The following is a 12,673-nucleotide window of genomic DNA, read 5'->3' as shown; positions in this document are numbered from 1 at the left end:
CATGAGTAAGTAAATAATGTAATCTGCCAATTTAATGTGCTTTTATCCTTTAAATAAAATTATCATATATTATGCAATTGAAATAAGAGTCTGTAGTTGTGTTTTCTCTTATTTAAAAAAATGCACTTATTGACTTACCGTAATTAGATTTAAATTTTCTAGTGTATAGAGAACCTATATTTAATTGACAAAATCCTCTGAATCACTTGACCTAAAGTACGGATGTGAACTTTAAGTAGAAGAAAACAGGACACAGCATTGAGCCCTTAGGAGTTCAACATATTTGCTCATAAATTCGGAAAAAAAAAAACAATTTTTAGACACACTAAAGCTGCTAACTGAAGTATGAGAATAAAAATAAAACAGTTTATCAGGATGATTAAGTGCTCTAAAAGCTGAGGAGGGGGTCTAACAAGACCATAATTTGTGGCAAGGCTTTAAAACTATTGTTCGTGGATGCCCTCCATTAATTCCAGCAGGGCTAAACTTATTCTGTAAAGAAGGATCGGTAAACGTTATTTCATATGTGCAGAAACAGAGAATAAAAACTGTCTTTTAATAATGCTTATAAATTATCATGTGTGACAGAGTTTATTAGCTTTCTGTAAAGGTAGAAAAATTGGATAACTATATCCAGTAGATGATATGCATTCCCTTCACTGGGTCTGTTGGGCAAGAACAACGACCAACGCTGTTTGTTCTTGCTGTCTTGGGGCTTTAGACTCCGGTGAGTCGGAGCAGGACCCAGCCGTATCTTTTCTCCACAAACAACCTCTCCTGCACAGAGACACATTGTCCCCTACTTCTTTTAATTAAAGAGCCCTGCTTAAGACTCCGTGCCAGGTGACCTGAGCTGCTGCATGCCCACATGAGTTCACCAAAATCCTCTTCATGGAGCTTAAATCTCAGTGGATAATTGAAGGGGGAAATGCTAGACTGCTATCATGAGACGGAGGAAAGGATTATCTAATGAGAACCCGCGATTTAAGAGTCAAGGATGGAGGAATAATGTGATTTTTTTTCTTCTTTCTACATTCAATCTACCTTCCTCATTCCCTTACTTTATACCTCCTCTCTCTGTAAAGGTTATTTGAGAGGGAGGGGGCTGAATTACTTTTTCTTAACCCATGAATTCCACCTGGTCTTTTCCTCTGCTGACAAACAGAATCATTCAGAAGGTTGTCTTAGACCAGAGCCGACATGGAGAGATATACTGCAGCTTTTCTGCTTTTTCTGCCTCTTCTGAGAGTCAACTGTGTCTCCCATCAAAAAACTACAGGTACATCAGAGGAAGGCTTTGTTTCTAGGGAATAAAAGAAAAGAAAGTTAACAGTAAGAAACATTTTCATGTGATCATCCTTTAACATGGAAAAAATCTTCTCTGGTCAGTCTCCTGGTGTGTGCTATCGGATGCCGAGGAACAGAAGTGCCTGGATTTAGCCGGTAATGCCACGGCCAAGAACGTGAGGGGGTCCCTGTTGTGCGTCCGTGGCCAGAACACCAGAGACTGCATGGAAAAAATCAAGGTATACGGAAATACTGAATAGGGCTACAGTTATTTGATTGTTTTTGTTAATTGAACCTTAATAAGTTGAAAACAGAAACATCAATTTTGGCAGAGCTCTTCTAGTAAAAAACAACAATATGAAGCAGTTTTCCAAAAATATATTTAAAATTTCTAGCACAATATATTGTAATTATTAAAGTATTCTTACTTTAACACACTATAACATATTGCATTTGTTGGCACTACTAAGAACATACATGGAATGATATGATAAATGGGCATATTTACTTAGGTATATACATTTTCTACTACTATTAGTTATATTTTGGATTTTTTTTTATGTGATGCTGCATGGATTAGCTAGTACAGACAACAGATGGGTATTTCTGCATGAATTAAAAATGCAATCTGTCAATATTGATTTTAATACACTGAGTGTATGCATGTCGCATATTTATATCAATGTGCTAGACTTTCTGTGTATTGAAATAACATTTAAAATTATTTTGGTAAAGTTCTCATGTTTGATAATAATATTTACAGATGTTTTAAAAGTACATTTCAATCACAGTTATGAAGCAATTTAAAAGTATTAGCCCAGTTTAATTCATTAAAGGCATACCAGAAACCTTAAAAACACTCAGAGCCATCATGAAGGTTCAAATTTTCAACACATGAAGATGTTCAGTCCTGATAAAGTTATCCTTATGTCATGCCTGCTGGTGCAAGATCCAAGAACCACTTTAATGTTTTTAGTGTATTAAAACAGATTTTAAAAGTTATTTCTTTTCAGCTTCTCATCTTTCAGCATATGGTTCACACCTTTTCTAAAAACTGTTTAAGCACTAATTTTGGATTACTTAAATGAAATGTGTGATTTCACAGAACGGCACGGCGGATGCAGCTTCAATGTTTGCAGATGATATCTACGCTGCTGGTCTTTGCTATGGTCTAGAGCTCGCAGCAGGGGAGTCTCACAATGGAGTCGGTAAGAAATATGTTGCCAACATGCAGCACTTAGACAAGAGGTTTTATTTAAAGATGTACATTTAGTAGAAATGCACTGATTTGGTTTTCACTGTCTGACTGGCCAGATTTTTTATTCATTCTTAAGACTTTGAAAGTGAAAGGGAAATAATGTGCACAGTTTTTGTAATGGAATGGTAGAACCCTTTAAATCCAAAACGATATTAATAACATCAAACTATTTAATATTCAGCAAAAAAAAGTGCATGCAGTGAGTTGATTATTCAAAATAATTTGTGCTCATTTAACAAATAAAGTCAAACAAATGTGATCATCTAGTAATTACCGATTTGTAGCAAATATTGTCCGATTGTCCAAATATGGTCAGTATCAGTGGTTTTCTGTTTTAACATCTGTCCCTACACCTTATTCCAGATGGAATCAGCTACTATGTGGTGGCAATGGCCCGGCGCTCCTCTTCAGACCTCTCTTTGCTGGAGATGCATGAACGCAGCTCCTGTCACCCCGGCATCCGTACCACAGTGGGCTGGACTGTTCCCATCGGCTACTTGGTTAACACATCCCAAATCAGTGTAGGAGAGCAGTGCAATTTCCCCAAAGGTGAAACCAAGCGTGAAAGCCGTGTGTGCTGGTGTGTGGTGGTGTACACTGATGCATGGAAGGTATTTGAGATTTATGGAGGCAGGAAGTGGGGGAAGCAGAGCGGTGAAGGGCTGGAGGTGGGAATGGGCCAAAATTCTCAAGAACAGTAAAAGAACAGATAAGATAATTTACAGGCCTTGTTACTTATTGGGTTTGTGCTGAATTGTTGGACACTCATTCAAATTGAAGTTGTTTTCCATCGCTTTAGTAAAATATGAATACCTTCTGGTTTTAAAAAAAAAGAAGGTGAAATGATGGAAAAACAAATTTCTTAGGTTCTGTGATTGCTGCTGACTAGTTCTCCATTCCTCCTGCCAGCTGTGGGGAACTTCTTTGGCTACAGCTGTGTGCCCGGCATTAAGGACCCCCTACATGATCCCAGAGGAAACAACCCCAAGAACCTTTGTGAGGCTTGCATAGGAGACGAGAACGACAGACACATCTGTGTCAACAACCATAGAGAAAGACATTACGGAGAGGCAGGGGCCCTGAGGTACTCCTACTTCACGAACTCTTCCAGGAATAAACTCACCCATAACACCCATTTCTGAAAGATCTGCTGCAACCTGGAAAAAAGGGTTAGCGCAGGAAAAAAATGTCTGTTATGAGAGAAATACTTCTGCTCAAGAGGAGACAATAATAGATTAGAAGTACTCAGCAAAGCAAGGCTTTCCACAAGATTTTTATCATCTCTTCATGTTTTATAATAGAAACTATCCAACATTGGCAGAATAACATTTACCCAAAGAGTCCCAACACTTCAGACAAGTTTCCCAGTATCGTTAGAAAAAGATGGGGAAAACTCATTGCAGAATCCCCCCACCAAACTTTACATTGTATTAGCAAGCTCCTCACAGAAAAGCCTTTCCCTTCAAGCAACATGTCTAAACCAGCATTTATAACACCGAAGTGTTTCCTTTTATTGCAGTAAACTCTAAAAATATAATTTTTTCCCTTTATTACCACCCTACTGATTTATATTTTGAGGGGAGACTATTTTGGACCATTTCATGCCTGGTGGCCAGTGACTTAAAGACTTAAGCCCCTGATTTTCATGTCATATAGAAGGAGGTGGGTATAGTACCCATTATTGAACTCAGCTAACAGTAGCACTACTTTATTGTAGTTGTTTAGAAAATTACTCAAGTAAGAGTAAAAAAGTATCTATTAGGAAAAGGCTATTAAAATACTTTACAAGTCATCACAACCAATTAAAATAATCTAATAAGAAAGATCAAAATATTGGCGGTTAGACTGAACTCCCTCTAGGAGGTGCGCCCCCCACTTTAGGAAGCACTGGTTGAAAGTACATTCACTGACAATGTTTATTCCTTACTGTATATTAGTGTAACTTTTCATTGTTTGTCTTTGTTTGGATAACTTTTTGGAAAGAAAAAAACAAGCTTGTCTGCTCTACGCAGGGTTGATAGGGTAGCCAAGCATTTTATTCAAGAGTAGCAATATTTTACTAAGATCTTACATGTGTGAAAGTAAAAAGTATGTTGCAGTAAAACTACTCCTAAAAAGACATTTTTGTCAAAAAGTTACAGTAGTAACTAACAGAGTATTTGTGAAACAGCAGATTTATTCTTCAGGGAAATTTAAATAATTGATTAGAGATTCCTAGAAGCTACATTCAACTTACAATATACCAGGTGCATTAATTTGTAAGGGGCTGGTAGGCATGTAATAGTCCTTTAATTAAAGGAAATGTTGACATAATCCAGAATAAAGTTATTCTAGAGATTTTCACTGTGGTGAAGATAAATGCTGTTAGCTCTGCACCAAAAATAATATATGAGCAAATTTTTGTATGTATCTGAGGAGAGAAAAACAGGATTAAAGAAAATTTGACAATATTGTTTGTACCTTTTTTCCTCTCAGGTGTGTTGCTGAGAACCTCGGCGATGTTGCGTTTGTCAAACATACAACTGTCTTTGATAATTTGGATGGTGAGTGCAAAAATATTCCTTCTGAACATTCCAGAATACACAGATGGTGATGAAATTTACTGCTGTTGGTTTGTCTGTATTCAACTGGGATTGCAGTTCCCAGTCTAGACAGAAGATGTCATTGTGGCACAAAGTATTTCTGCTTTCTAAAACTGTGCAGTCTGGGATAAATGTGCAAATTTCACTGAAATTCAGTGAGGCAAATCAATATATCTCCCCATGAGATTTATAAAGACAAAAAGATGGATGGGAAAACAGGAATTAAGCCCCCCCCAAAAAGTGATATCATAACAAACAGATGCCCAGGCATTTTTTTTTTTTGTCCAGTAATAGCAACCGTAATTCTCAGCTTGCTGCATCTGCTCCTTTGCTTTGGGCAACATCCAAAATTAATGGTGATTATTATCACAGTCATGCTGCACGGACTCTGCTGGAACAGAGTAAAAGAAGGAGCTTGGCACCATCCCCATGAATGTTGCAGCTGTTTAACAAAGCTTGCTGCATCATATGCTTCAGAAAGGTCTAGGGTGGCACCAATTAGGGGAGGTCAGAAGAGCATGGAAGGTTTGGGCTGATGTCTTGGGGAAACTCAGCATCAAGGTGGCCTAGCTCTTTTCACCCAGCCATCTGTCTGGATATGGGAAGGTTAAATTTGAAGAATAATAGCAACGGGGAAATATGCACTGTTGGAACGTTATTTGATAAAAGTTGCATTTTGTCCAATATGTTTATTAACAAAACATTCCAGCTTTTTTAAAGGCTGAAGTCAGTCTTGTTTACACATTCATGAAGGTAAGAACCAGGAATCCTGGGCCTTGGATTTAGAGCTGGAGGATCTCAAGCTGCTGTGTCCAGACGGGACAGAGGCAGGTCTGCATGAGTTTCTGCGATGCCACCTGTCAGCTGTCCCTGCCAACGGGGTGGTGGTGCGCATGGAGGATAAGTGCCGTGTCTGGAAATTCCTGGAGCGTTTACAGGTAGGGTGCATCAGCTATCTGTAGTAGTTGCCCCCTGCAGCCACTCCCTGGCCACTTTATTAAGTATATATGTTCAATACCTTGCAACATAACTGGGGATTCAACCCAGCACATGGCAGTGACTTGATGCATTTTTGCACAACTTACAGATGTTGAAACTGCAGATCAGAATGGTAAAGAGAACAGATTAATGTGACTTTGAATTTCTCATGGTTCCTAGTTGTCCACCAGAGTGGGCTGGACCAGAGACAGTTGCTATATTTAACTAAGACTAATGAAAAACAAAAGCTGAAATGTCCTAAATGATTACATTTATAAAAACTGTAATAATAGGGAGAAACTATAACTAACTGGAGCTGTATAATTTGTAAAATTAACTAAAGTTTCCCAAAACTGTAAGTATATACCTTTCGTTCTCATGTTTATTAGTTTATCTGTAAACTAAAAGTCTTTATGAAAAATTGGTTTACATCAGCTGTAATTAAATATGTCTTTTACAAATAAATAAAACTGAAATGCAGTGGAATTTTTTGAGTTTTTATTACATATTTACTACAGTATACTATCTATACTACGGTATAATATACAATGACCTACATATATGAAAAAATAAAACTAGTTCTAGAACTAATGAAAACTAAACTAAAACCATGCTTAACTAATATAATAATAATATTAAAAACTAGGAAATTAAAAACCAATCAAAACAAACTGGATTAGAGAAAAAACTGTAACTGTAATGTATAATCCACGACTATTATATCTTTGGTCTTAATATTTCACACCAAAAAAAAAAAAAATCTGTTGGCATATTGAAAATTGGCTGAAAAGGGAAAAAAATTATTAGGGAGATCTGTGGGGATTTATTTAAGTTAGAGGGGACTGGTTTCAAATAATAGAAAGACCACAGTAACTCTAATCACCAACCAGATTAATAAATCAACTACTGGACAAATAAATGCTCTTATTACACATTTGGCCCCTTGTTGCAACCTGAACAAAACTGATAGTGTCTTTTAAATCATTTCGACCATTATGTGTTCACTGTTATTCAAATGCTTTCGATTTGAATCCTACAGATCTGCATTATCTTGATGCTAACAGGTCAATGTGAAGCAAATGTTTCCAAAACCTTGTGAGGCATCAGGTATTAAGGAAAGTTTATCTGATAAACTGGCCAGTAAGTGTATGTATTCAATGCATAATTTTTGTAAAGAATATTGATCTGCACTGCACGCTGAAGAGATGAATAGTTGGGAACCCCCAAACCCCTGCTTCCTTTTTTGAATGAGTGTGTGAGACTGATATATTCTGTGATGTTCCTCCAGCTGCACATGCTTTCAATCTCAAAGTCACACATGTTCCCAGAATACGCCAACGCACATCCATGCATGCTCTCATGCATTAAATGCTGTCACACGCTGTCTCTCCTGCAGAATGTGTTTGGCAATGCCACAGAGGGCTTCAGCCTGTTTAGCTCGGCGGGCTACGGCCAATCCGATCTGCTGTTCAGCGATGCCACCCACCACCTGCAGAGAGTTCTGGGTAGTTACACCTCTTGGCTGGGCCCCAGTTACACCACCATTCTGCAGGCCTTCGAGTGTGAGGGTAAGAGTGATGATGTCCGCCTATTCGCCTATGTGCACAATTGGGTTTTATGTGGGTTTGCTTATGAGGAGTGGGTGGCTAAGTGGCTGGATAAGTGTTTTCTGCTTTTTTTTTTTTGGTGTGTGATTGTGTATGTTGTGAGTGTGTGCATCCACTGCAGCTGCTCTCATTACTGCTGTTTCCCACAAACAGGTTTCTGCTGATGGAAGAGGGGGAAGATACCCAGTCCACCCCATCCTGCTGTCTGCATGCTAGTGTTCTGCCTTTCCGCCCTGCCATCTGTGTCCCTCTGCTTCACCATCATTTTCATTTTTTCCTGTTTTGCTTTACGTTGTAAATTTTTGTTCTTCCCCCAATCCCCCATCTCTCTCTTTTTATCATTGCCCTCCACTCACTTGGTGGGTTGTCCAATGTAGCAGCTGTGAGGACAGGACAACACATAAAACAGCTCATCAGCTTTAAAAAAACAACTCCATAATAATAACTTGGTAATAATGTAGAAAATAACAGCTCTGGTTCCTGTTGTAATTATAACTAATCCTTCTGCATTTTACTGAAGATTTTAACCTGCAAATCCAGAATATGTCCGGCTGAAATCATCTGAACCCCCCAAAAGTCCTGCAAATTGCTGCAATCCCATGCGTCTGCTAGAAAAGGGGTCTTACTTGATCTAAGCTTCAGCACCTCCACCCTCCCGCCTCCTTCTCACAGGGTCCGTCTCTGGCACTGAAGAACCAGGTGCTATTAGCTTTGACATTAGGAGTCTCAGTTACTGTAACAGTGTGTGTCTGCATGTGAGTGGTTGAGGGAATTACACAAGCTTCCCCACAGTCATTATTGCCCTAATTGTCAGTCTGGTGTATTTTATATCACTGGTGTGTGACAGAGGAAACTGTGTGTGTGCTGATGTGATAGGGTGTCTTATGCAACTCACAGCTTTGGATCAGTGCTTTCTCACGTCTGGCGTGGTGGGCTGCACCATGCGGGCACATTGTGTATCTTAAGGCTACGCGCCTTGGAGGAAGGCATGCATTGTGTCCTGTGACCACCAAGGGATTCTTGACTTGAATAAATTTTCTCACCCCTTTGCGTCACTCGGATTTCCTCACACCTGCTTTTAAAAATCTGCTTGCTTGTTTTTATCTTTTTTTTCTCCCATCCATTGAAGAGGCGTATCGGCTCCTCTAACAGTGCTAAGTCCATTGCTTGGCAAAAATTATTAAAACCCCTTTGAACATTTCTACACCATAAAAAAGTTAGTTCAGTTCTTTTGCACATTGTCATGAACAGCAAGTCGAAAAGAAGAATTATGTCCCCTAACACTTTCCAGAAAAGTTGGAAAGTCATTTCACTGTTTTAAAAACTCCACAGTGAATGTGATTATCAAGAGTTAAACATGTACCAATAAAATTTTTTAAACATATTAAAGATTCATGAAATCTCTATTTTTGTATAGAAACAAACATTTTTGACACTTTAATTAACTTACATTGAGACAAGCATGACAATCACTTTAACTGCTCTAACCTGGCCTGGAGTTTGCAAAATCTATTAAGAAACATAAGTTTAATACTTGGAGTCTAATGATCTCTCACAATATCACTGGATGCTATTCAGCAATCACCATTGGCACCATCTACCCACTTATATACCTATATCCATCTGTCCAAAAAACCCTGTTTAAACCCGTGAAAAATCTGCTTTAAGTGGCAGTGGGAACCACTCACCAATATAACGATTCAGCAAGCAACGCGGGTTATGATCGTCTTCTGATCGGACATCGCACCATGTTAATGTGATATAATTTAGCTCACTGTATGTACATCACAACTGATGTACATACTGATTTAACAAGCCAAAACAACTCTGCCTGAATTCGATAAACATGGTACAGCACACGCAAGACAGAAAGATGCATGAGCTGATCCACAGAGAAGAGGAGATTCAGTGGCAGGTTTCAGGCACTGTTCAAGACACCAGTATAAAAAAACAAAACATGGATATGTTCAAACAGTGAAGTTACGACCTCATGACATGACAGGTAATCAACAAGATTACAATATATTGCTCTCCACTGTTTACTTTCCTGATTTCTGTTACACTAATGATATCATCAATGGTAACCCAGCAGTGTGAGGACAGAGTTCACGCAGCTTGCCAGCAGATGGTCAGGGCTGCCTTTTTAACCAAATGCGATAGAAGAAAATAGACAGATTGTTAGCAGGTCAATCCATGTTTAAAAAAAAAATCATCACAATTTGCTAAATTCAGACTGTTTTTTATCACTGTTGGATAGGAGGGGTGCTCACTGTTGAACCATGGGCAAATCATGGGCAAGGCTAAGGCACAGTAAACGCTGTCCAACCAGCTTCAACTCATCCCACTCTTCAACTTTAACCCAGTCAGCAGCAAACCCAGTAGCCAGCACCAATAGTTCACCAATTGCTACTGCTACATTACCTGGAAGTTGGCCAATAGGCTAACTCAAATAAAAAATGTATAGACAGTTTCTTACTATTGCTCTTTTAGCATGGCGACTTACTGTAAATAGCCTGTAAGATGCTATTTGGTCGGTCTGTCCCCAAAGATCCACAACTCAAGTTACAAAATCAAAATGATATCCCAGTCATGGCTTCCCATCAGCTAACACACATCCTCAGAAGCCAAACCTCCACTGGTCATATTTACTTAGCCCATCCCAGCAATGGTTACGGTTAGGTGGGGTTGATGTTGGTTGGGGGAGATTGAAGCTGCTTCAGCTCCACCACAAGGATTCCACAGCAAGCAACCTCTTGAGAATGATCCCCACAGCATAATACTGCCACAGCCATATTTCACAGCAGAGATACATAGAACAGACACATATTGCTTTACCACCAAACCTTTGCAAAATGATGCATTTAAACTAAAAAAGGTTAATGATTGAATGATCTGCTGACTCGTGATGGAAATTGATTGCATAGTGATTTATTTAAGGGTATCAAAGTAGAAGAGAGACAAAAAGCCAAACATTTTTTAATGCTTCTGATATTAGGATAAAACAGAACTATTTATATATAGAAACTTGCATAATTAAAAAGTGAAGAATAGTATGAGTAAAGAAATTAGTAATTTATGCCAGCTCTGAAGCAGAATGTTGGCACTGAGACAGATGAAGCACTTCACTGGATTATAGAAATTGGTTTATTTCCGGGTAAAATTAAGGTGTACAATTACAAATAAAATCACTCACCACTTTGAAATACCTGCTGACCTTCTGAGTCATCTTTTCTACGTAGCAGAGCAGTCTATAGCTTTTTAAGTCATGTCTCTTCTACTTTGCTTTACTAACACTTCAGCCAGTTCAGATATAAACTTTCTCATCAGCTTTTGCTTTTTGCAACTCCTAGCAGGAAACATCCTTAGCATGTTTTTTTGTATGTTGTTCAAAAATCTCTGTTTTGAAAGTGAACTTGCCTTTAAATGTAATCAACTGGGTTTTTCTTACTCCCACATTTAACTTTAATATGAACAATTGGTGCTTTTTCATGCTACTGATTTAAACAAGGCTTTTAGTGAATAATACATTTCTGTCTGAATATGTAGAGCTCCCTTTTTTCATTCAATTAAACAGTGATAAAGCGAATAATTGTCTCTTTCTTTTGTGATCGACTATTATGGTTGTTGCAGCAGTACAATCCCGATTTGCATGAAAGCAAAGGACCCCTCTCACTTTATCACACACACTCAGGGTTAAGCTGGTAAATCAGGAACAAACTATTATCATCAGTGGTCCCGGCAAAGACACAGACCTCTTCTTACAGTCTCAATCCCCTCTGGCAGAGCTTCACCTCATTTACAATATTAATCCTATAGAGAAAGCCTCCACATGATGGAGGGGAACCAATTAGCAATGACCAGATACTGTAGATTGAACTGCACTGCACCAAAATGCTGCAATCACTCTCCTAGGATCACCCGCTGCTTCTTTTTTGCTCTAATGCAACAATGAAATCGGAAAAGGAGTGATTTTTATGATTTTTTAACGACATTAAATCAGAGATTAAAGAAGCAAGTAGTTTAAATCAGCTGGTCCATACAATTATAATAAAAAAATCCCATCAATATTGTTGAAATATGAAAATGACCACAACAAAACAAAGTTTCGAAAAATCTGAATTAGTTCAAATTTTTTTTGTGGAAATACAGCACATAGAAATGCCTGGCCTGGAAAAACAAATCTAGAAACACGGAATGCATTACAGCCAAGTGAGATGAAGCTTTCCGAATGAGTTATGTAACACTAAGACCAAGGAAATAATTGAAGCCTTAAGATCATCGGACTCACAAAGCTGGACAGGGTTTGTAGCACAAGTTACCGGGGGATCTATTTAACTGATGAGCTGACAAGAAGAGACAACAGCACGACTTCTGCAAGAAATAACTACATCTACTCCGCTTTTATGGAGCCATACAAAATGGGTGACTGTTTCAATTCGAGTAATGAAAACATTATATGAAAACATCACTGAGAGCATACTCACAAATTGTTTTTAAGGTGGTGCAGTTTTTAGCTCTGTTGCTTTGCAGCAAGAAGGTCCTGAGCTTGAGTCATAGCAAAGTGACTTTCTCCATACAGTTTACATGGTCTTCTGGTCCATAGGTGAGATATCTCCTCTTAGCTCCGGCCAGAAATTGCATTTAGGCTAATCGGTCACATTCTTATTTTATGGATCAGTTTTTTCAGTGATACATATTCAACTGTTAATGGCAAAAACAATATTAATTAATATTAATAAAATCGACACAGGATCAGGTGCGGCTTCATTAAACTCAGATGGGAATTAATTTATTGTGTGATTATTTTAAATTTTTTTATAAATGATTCAAAGGAATAATCTTGTTAAAAAAATGTAAACTAAAAAAGTCACAATAAACTCAAATGAATTTCTCTCTCATTCTTTTCTATAGCATTTGTAAGGAATTAGATAGTTTCACTAACTTAAAATAGGAAATGTTTA

General features: G+C 38.1%; 1 protein-coding gene across 1 annotated transcript; it reads left to right on the top strand.

Annotated features, from left to right (window-relative positions):
* Nucleotides 1-1,091: 1,091 nt before the first annotated feature.
* Nucleotides 1,092-11,298, top strand: LOC119775496 (otolith matrix protein). Its single transcript, XM_038273490.1, has 9 exons — nt 1,092-1,279; nt 1,390-1,526; nt 2,393-2,495; nt 2,909-3,094; nt 3,455-3,629; nt 5,021-5,088; nt 5,881-6,065; nt 7,502-7,673; nt 7,866-11,298. Exons 1-9 carry the CDS (start codon nt 1,201-1,203, stop codon nt 7,874-7,876), a joined length of 1,116 nt encoding a protein of 371 aa, XP_038129418.1. The 5' UTR covers nt 1,092-1,200; the 3' UTR covers nt 7,877-11,298.
* The last annotated feature ends 1,375 nt before the right edge of the window (nt 11,299-12,673 follow it).

Source organism: Cyprinodon tularosa, unplaced genomic scaffold (assembly GCF_016077235.1).
Source record: "Cyprinodon tularosa strain WSP-4 unplaced genomic scaffold, ASM1607723v1 ctg120, whole genome shotgun sequence".
Taxonomy (NCBI): domain Eukaryota; kingdom Metazoa; phylum Chordata; class Actinopteri; order Cyprinodontiformes; family Cyprinodontidae; genus Cyprinodon; species Cyprinodon tularosa.
This window is presented reverse-complemented; position numbering and strand designations above follow the sequence as displayed.